Genomic DNA, 8,611 nt, shown 5'->3' on the forward strand with positions numbered 1-8,611 from the left:
ACGGGCTCCAGGGCTACGAGGATTGAATCACGAGAATCACGTTAAAAAATTGTCTTATTAAGGTTTTAACTTTAATTTAAATAGGTTTAAATTTACTTTTTTCAGACCGACGAAATCTATGAAAACCAATTTTAAATATGCCTGTTTTTGAAGTCATTTATTTATTTAAATAATAGGGCAACCCCCCTAAAATTTTCAAACGTGATTTAGACTTGGTCCAACTTCTTATCAAAATATCAAATTCTATTCTTGATAAGAAAAGAAATATGGAAAATTCAGCCGGGTTGTAATCTACTTTTGCGGAACGTTTTTCCGGCTCTTGAACCATATATATAGTAACTAAGCGGAAATTTATATTTTGTACCACTATACAAGTAACTCTCAAACTATGTCACAATGTCACGTAATAAATTTGTTTATAATACGTGTATGTATTGTACATGTATGTATGTGCACATATCAATATCAGTTTAGTTCGTAAACAGAACACAATAAACAGATGTTGTCATTAAATTAAAAATTTATTGTCAGTTAATAAATCTTTAGATGTGTGAATTCATTTATTTAGTAGAAAAATATAAATCATTGTATAGAATTCCTATCTTAATATTAAATATCTGGATGACCTTCTCGTTATTTTTGAGTTAAAAAGACACAAATTTTATCACTATTATAAGACGAGGTACAATAAAGTCAATATTACCTGGATCCCGGACACTCTGGTTGGAACGGTAATGAGAGAGCAGACAAGCTGGCCAAACTGGGAACCACCATGGCTCCCACTCAAGAAAAGCCTGCGAGGATGACATACCAAGAAGGTCTTAACAGATTAGGAGATAATCTAAAAAACCAACAATGAAAGGCATGGACCAGCTACGAGGGAGGGCGAATCGCCAAAAGCCTGTTGGGTGAAGGAAACTCGCTCGGTAACAGAGCCGAAGAGATCTTGAAACTAAACAGAGCTGATATTAGAGTCATCGTAGAGTTACTCACAGGGCATGATAACCTGAACAAGTTCCAACATCAGATTGGAAAAAGACAATCTCCCGCGTGTGACAGATGCGGAGAAAATTCAGAAGAAACATCGATCCACTTTCTCTGTTACTGCCCGACGCTCATACAGCAGCGAAGGAAATGGTTTGGTCCGGCCATAGTCGAACCAGAAGAAATTAGGAAACTCAGCGCTAGGCAGATCCTGGGTTTCAGTACATCAGTTGGTTATAATAGCCTCTGAAAAGCGTAGTGGGGATAGAGTACAAGGGTCTATTTGGCTAGGTGCTCTGAACCATTGCTTCGAGGCCTGATGCTCGAGCATGGCCCGCTAACTTCCATACCCATACACATACCCATGTGCATATATGAATATCAGTTTAGTTCGTAAACAGAACACAATAAACAGATGTTGTCATTAAATTAAAATTTTATTATCAGTTAATAAATCTTTAGATGTGTGAATTCATTTATTTAGTAGAAAAATATAAATCATTGTATAGAATTCCTATCTTAATATTAAATATCTGGATGACCTTTGCTCGCTATTTTTGAGTTAAAAAGACACAAATTTTATCACTATTATAAGACCGCATAAAATGTCTCCACTCAAATACCAATTTGAATGTCCCGGCAATGTATTTTATTTCGTTAACTACTTTATACACCAATAGATGTCAGGAAGAGTTATATATTGCAGTGAATGTTTCAGTTTTTCATGAAAACACGTATAAAACGACATTTTAAAAAAAATGAAATATAGCTAGATCGACTTTTCGACCCAAAAAACCCCTGCCAACTCATTTTCATGAAAGTCGTTGGAGCCATTTCTAAGATCGTTGATATATATATACAAGAATTGCCCCTTTTAATATATAAGATAAAAACTAGCTGCACCCGTGAGGAATTCTGCTCCCGTAGTTACCGTAACCCGTGGCGACTCTGCACCCGTGGTGGAAAAAATCAAAATTTCTTAAATTAATATTAGAAGAACATGTATTACAAATAGTAATTATATGTCTAGAGTATTAGGAGAGCATCTGTAAAAACTAACATGTTTGCCTAATAAAGTTATTATTTAAATTATGAAATTTTTTCCTTAAAATAATTTGTCTAGTGTTTTTTCCTAAGCGGTACATTATGAGACCGTGAGTACATTTTTTGTCAATCTTAGACAAATAAGCTTGAAAATTGAGGACTTGTGTACAGTAGGCCAATTCTATCGAAATTATGAGACATTAAATAAAACTGATATTAAACCTGTCCCAACACTTTGATGACTTGATGTGTGAAAGGTGAGGGTAGAATACTTGAATGTTATTAGTTTTTATTTTAAATTATGTATCCTGTTTATTAATTCCAAGTAAGAAACATTCAATTTAAGGAAATTGAAATTTCTGCAACATGTTAAACCATACAATAACATGATTTTAAAAAGAAGGGGTCGAAAAGTATAAATTGAAAAGTGTAGACATATCGTCAGGATTAGCTCGGTCATCAAATTTTAAATTTTACTTCCAAAACCATGAATTTGATTAGTTCAGCAAATGTATCAGTTTTTGATCATCATCGAATGTGTGGCGTAAAAGCTGTATATAATTGTCATCAAAGCTGATATATTTGTCTGGTCAAGGTTAGTTGATCAGTTCCGCATATACACAATGTCAAAATTTTTTAAACGAAGAGAAAATAACATAACACATACTCTATTACTCGTCTTTTCTACGGCACATTTCGGAACAAACTCATAGAGTATTAAAAAATCTCTCAAACCGTGTCAATTTTTACCAAGTCGGTTGAGCTTTAAAAAAAAAAATATTTCAAACAAAACTTTTTGACATTTTTACAGAAAAAAAATTTTGGGGACTTAAAGTTATGCTCTATCTTGTTTAAGACAAATAAAATTGTTAAAGAGCTATTGTAATAAGGGGAAACATAGTGTTTTGACAATCTGATAGTGCTAAAGCAAAAATTTAAATGCAATTACGGTATACGGTAATACGATTCTATTTGAATAATACCTACCTGTTTTTGGTCACAAAAATGTATGTGCACTTATTTCTTATTACTTGTTTAATAAAATAATTATTAAATTAGAACAAGAATCTTGAAAGCCTTGAAAAATATCAAAACCCTCAAACGTAAAAATAAAAAAATTTAAACAATAAAAACTAGTATTTACTTATATACATTTACCTAAAACAAGTTCTGGTTAATTTGTTTTCCTGATTACATTAATTCTAAAATAAAATTACCCAAATGGTGATAATTTTAACTTTAATAAATATAAGTATATTATACTTTAATTGGTCAATTTTAAATGACTGTGGGCGTAATTTTATTTAAAAGCCTACATTTCTAAAATTTGAAAATGAAAAAAATTACAAGAGATACAATTACCTGGTCAAAATAAACCAAAAATATGAATATGAAGGTATAAAAATTCGCACCCGGCTGTTTGGTAGGATTCTTCAAAACATCATCATAAATAAAATCTAAAAAATTCTCTTCGATCCGAGATGTGGGAAAAAATTTAAGCGAGGTCAAAGGTTACAAAAACCGGTATGTAGTGACTTTCAGCAAAACGGTTAGTTTTTATCATAAAATTAGCTCAGGCGAACAGTACACCGTTTATGAGATATAACGATTCAAAAATATGGAAAAATTGCAATCGTCATAATATGTATAAGTACTCCACGTATATCACTGAATCTGTAATACAAAAAAAATATTTTTCTGTCGGTCATTTTCCCTTGTGATGATGGTTTACCACTGCCAGGGCTTGCTTATTCAATATTTTGGGATTTTTTATATGATTCATTGGCAGGCAATAAGAGATGAGGCTCTTTAGTTCTTAATTCTAAGCATTAATAGAAATATTTCTACCATTAAAAATATTGCAACCATACGTATTCTAAATTATGTTATACCTAATAAAAAATTACTTTGATCTACAAAATGTGTCAGAGCATCTGCAAGAACTTCTTTCCAAAATTTTTAGAATATTCTCTCAACTTTCTGATTTTCTTGGAATATAGACGAAAAATAAAAATAAATTTTGAATATTATATTTAGATATCTATAAAACACAAGCTACAATAATAATTGCAATTTTGGCGCTGGTTTAAAAGTAGCTTAAGTAAAAATCATGAGTATATTTCAAATATTTTCTAGTTCGTATATTTATTTAAATTTTAATTTTTAAATTACGAAGAGTAATAGATTGTCCTGGTTTTATGAAGTCCGGTCGTATAATCACGGCTTTCCAGATTATTGGATCCTCCCTGGCTGGTTGCAGAAATTCTAAGGATTTTACGTCTCGTAACCTCCTTCGCTATGATCTGTAGATCCAGGATATGAAAGTCGCTGGAGGCTCTGATGTGGAATCTAGTGTGGGCTCTCCCTTCTTGAAATAATAATTAGGAAATGGTTATCCTGGTTTTGCGAGACCGAGCGGTACATTTCGGGAACTCTTAAATCTTCCTCACTACTTTCCATATCGAGACTATCCACAAATACAGGTCGCAGGAAGGGTCCTTTGTACTCTTCTTCATAAGGAAGGTTTGTAGATTCAGGATATAAAGGCCGCTGTACATTTGGATCTGGGGTGGAATCTATTTTAGGCTCTGAATTAGATTCCGTTGTGAATTCTGGAGTATATTGGGTAGTACGCTCTGAGATAGATTGTTTAGTGGTATATGAAGGATATAAAGGATATAAATGATAAAAATATCGAAGTGATTTTACCTTTAGGGTAGACAATAGAGTAGCCTCTCTTTTTTTTAAATGACGGAGAGGACTAGCTGGGCTAGGTTTTATGAAACCCGGACGTTTATCTGGGACATTCATAATTGGATTCCCCCCGGCCAGTTTCAGAAATCCTAAGAATTTTTTTTCTTCGTAATCACTTTTATTATGACTTGTAAATCCAGAATCAACAGTTCGCTGTGGTTTGGGCTCTGATTTTAAGAAATAAGGAGCAGGAAATTGTTGCCCTGGTTTTGGGAAACCCGACCGTGCATGTGGAACATTCGAGGGCTCCTCCTGAGATTCGTCGGACTCACTATCCCAGGTATTTGGCCTCAGAAAGACGTGACTTGGGCTACGTTTTGTGGTAGATTGTGTCGTGGGCTCTGAGGAAGATAGTGTAGGGGGCTTTGGGGTAGATTTTTTAGTGGGATCTGGGATAGATTGTATAGCAGGCGTGAGAATAGGTTGCGTGGTGGGCTTAATTTCTTTATCAGTGGATAAGGAATAAATTGGCGGCTTTGAATAGATTGAATATGGAGTAGAGTGTTTATTGGGGCCTGGAACAGATTCTGTAGCGAGCGCTAGAGTAGACTGTGCGGCAGATTCATTTTTTTTACCAGTGGATAAAGAATAAATTGGTTGCAATGAATAGGTTGGATATAATGTAGATTGTTTAGTGGGATCTGAGGCAGTATCTGTAGTAGATTCTGTAGCGGGCGCTGGTGAAGATTGTGAAATTTTTGGCTCTAGGATAGAATATAATGTGGTCCCAGAGTTAGACTCCGTTGTAAACTCTTGATTAGATTCTATCGAGAGTTCTGGTATAAATGGATTGGAGAGATCTGGAATAGATTGTGTAGTGGGCGCTGGAGTAGATAGTGTGGTGGGTTCAATTTTTTTACCAATGGATGAAGAATAGATTGGCTGCCTTGAATAGACTGGGTATGGTGTAGATGCGGAAGCAGGCGTTGGAGCAAATTGTTTGGTTGTTGGCTCTGGGATAGAATATAGTGTTCGCTCAGAATTAGATTCCGTTGTAAACTCTGGATTAGGTTGTGTGGGGAGCTCTCGCGTAAATTGTTTAGTGGGATCTGGGCTAGATTGGGTATCGGGCGCTGGAGGAGATTGTGTGGTAAAATAAATTTTTTTACCAGCAGATGAAGAATGAATTGGCTGCCTTGAATAGACTCGATTTGGTGTAGATTGTTTAGTATGATCTGGAGCAGATTCTGTAGCGGGTGGTGGAGTAGGATGTGTGGTCTTTGGCTCTGGAGTAGAATATTGTGTTGTCTCAGAATTATATTCCGTTGTAAACTTTGGATTAGATTGTATAGAGGGCTTTCGGGTAAGTTGTTTAGTGGGATCTGCAATAAATTGTGAACAGGGCGCTGGATTAGATTGTGCGGGAAGATCAATTTCTTTACCAGCAGCTGAAGTGGGAGGCGCGGTAAATTGTGTATTGGGCGTTAGAGTGGGTTGTGTTGTAGGCTCAATTTCTTTACCAGTGGAGGAAAAATTAAGTGCCTGCCATGGATAGACTGGAAATGATGTAGATTGTTTAGTGGGATCTGGAGCAGATTCTGTAGCGAGTGGTGAAGCAGGATGAGTGGTATTTGGCTCTGGAGCAGAATATTGTGTTCGCTCTGAATAAAATGCCGTTGTAAACTCTGAATTAGGTTGCATAGAGGGCTCTCGGGTAAATTGTTCATTGAGAACTGCGGTGAATTGTGTATCGAGCGCTGGATAAGATTGAGTGAGGGGCTCAATTTCTTTACCAGCGGGTGAAGAATTATTTGTCCCCCTTGAATAGACTTTATATAGCGTAGATTGCTTAGTGGGACCTGGGTTAGATTGTATAGCGGGCACTGGATTAGATTTTTTGGTGAGCTCAGTTACATTACTAGAAGAGAACGAAGTATAGATTGGCCACCATGGATAGACTATATATGGTGCTTGATAAGCTGGATAAGAATACAGTGCCATTGGTTGTATTGGAATATATTGTATTGGGATCGGAAAAATTAAATTTATTTGCGAAGAATTGACCTTTTTATAGTCCGTAATGAATTGGCCGCTTATTGGAGGAGGTGCTAACGATGGTCCATACATTTGAATAGATGATAATGGCAGGTGAATCATTGAATTAATTGCCATATGAGGATATGTTGGTAAATGAATTATATTCCATTGAAATGCATTAACAAACTTCTTAGAAACAAAAGCACTAAAAGCTATCTAAAACAAGATAAAATAAACAATTGATTTAATTATTGAACTATTCTGTATAAACAGTGTTGTATATACATCAGTGCTTGCATTATTTTTTAAAGTTTAAATAGCATACACATTTGTTTTACATTTTGTCGAAAAGTTTGTTAGTTAAATTTACCTAAAGTTTTGCATCCTCACGATAAAACAATTAAATTGTTAACTTTTTCATAAGAAACATATTTTACATCTAAACTTTTTAGACCTCTCTTATGATTTACAATTTGAGTCAGGCCGACCCATGATTCCGTCTAACTTATACTACTCGTTTGCGAAACAAAGTAACTTTTTACGGCATTAGCTCTTACACAAATTACTGCTCGATATCTATTTTCGCTTTTAAGTTATCATGATGACCGGCGAGTAAACGAAAATGGACTAATTAAGGGATTTTATGGACACCAATATTAATTTTGTCTATACCATCAATAATTGTAAAAATTTCGAGTTTATAAAATAATAATAATTTACGAAAATAGAATTTTTAGAATCAATAATTGATCAAAATAATTAAGTTAATATTCACCAATAAAAGTTCCATGCATTTCATCTTCTCTCTTCACAGAAATTGTCAATCTACAACTTTTTCACGTATATTTATTAAAATGAATTTCGATCAATTTCTTGGTATAGTAAGTAGGTGTAGTGTTGCCAAATACTAAATACACCAAGTCAACTTACACGCTGGAGTATAATGAATGTGTAATTCAATAAAAATTAAATTCAAGGATGTACGAGGAAAATGGCATTTTGGCATAAGAAGCTTGATTTTATATACGAAGTTGCCTTAGTCTAAAATGTCTAAATGAATTCTGAAAATTTTAAGGAGGAGAGGGAGTGCCCGATTATTTAAATAAATAAATGAGTTCCAAAGTAGGAATACTTTGATCTTATGGGACAGCAGTAGATAGATGGTATGTTTTCATAGATTTCTCCAAAACTTGTCGGTGGAAATTAAAAAAAGACTCTTGAAATTAAAGTCCAAACCTAGTTAGGGAAGGGGTAGCCCGATTATTTAAATAAATAAATGACTTCAAAAGTAGGCATATTTAACAATGGTCTTATGGGAAAACGGTAGATGGATGATATGTTTTCATATAGATTTCTCCAAAACTAGTCGGTGGAAATTAAAAAAAGACTGTTTAAATTAAAGTTTAAACCTTAATAAATGGTTGAAAACATAAAATACCCGTTGTGTCCGACGAATTAAGGATGTATGAGCACGGTAGTGGGGATACAAATTTTAAAAAATATATACAGTAGAATCTCGATAACTTAAACCTCGGTAACATAAAAACCTCTGTTACTTCAAAAAATACTATGTTCCCTTCCCATCAGAGCCCAAAACCTCTATAACTTAAAATACGCAACCTCTATAACTTAACTAAATAATCTCTGTTTAGGCCCTCAGTAACTACATAGAAACATGTACATACCTCTATATTAACTAGCGTACATAGAAACATGTACATATCTCTATATTAACCTTTACCTAACATAGACACTTGATAACTTAAAACCTCTATAACTTAAAATATTTTGTGTTTCCCTTGGACTTTAACTTATCGAGATTCTACTGTATTTGAACTCAGAAACTATGTGC

General features: G+C 34.2%; 1 protein-coding gene across 1 annotated transcript; it reads right to left on the reverse strand.

The window, feature by feature from the left end:
• Nucleotides 1-4,113: 4,113 nt before the first annotated feature.
• Nucleotides 4,114-6,423, reverse strand: LOC123294131 (proteoglycan 4-like). Its single transcript, XM_044875223.1, has one exon. It carries the CDS (start codon nt 6,421-6,423, stop codon nt 4,378-4,380), a length of 2,046 nt encoding a protein of 681 aa, XP_044731158.1. The 3' UTR covers nt 4,114-4,377.
• Nucleotides 6,424-8,611: the final 2,188 nt, after the last annotated feature.

Source organism: Chrysoperla carnea, chromosome 1, assembly GCF_905475395.1.
Source record: "Chrysoperla carnea chromosome 1, inChrCarn1.1, whole genome shotgun sequence".
Classification (NCBI taxonomy): domain Eukaryota; kingdom Metazoa; phylum Arthropoda; class Insecta; order Neuroptera; family Chrysopidae; genus Chrysoperla; species Chrysoperla carnea.

What these genes read in the sequence shown, in the direction of transcription:
- LOC123294131 (XM_044875223.1), bottom strand. Translation starts at nt 6,423, where the DNA reads ATGCAACCTAATTCAGAGTTTACAACGGCATTTTATTCAGAGCGAACA.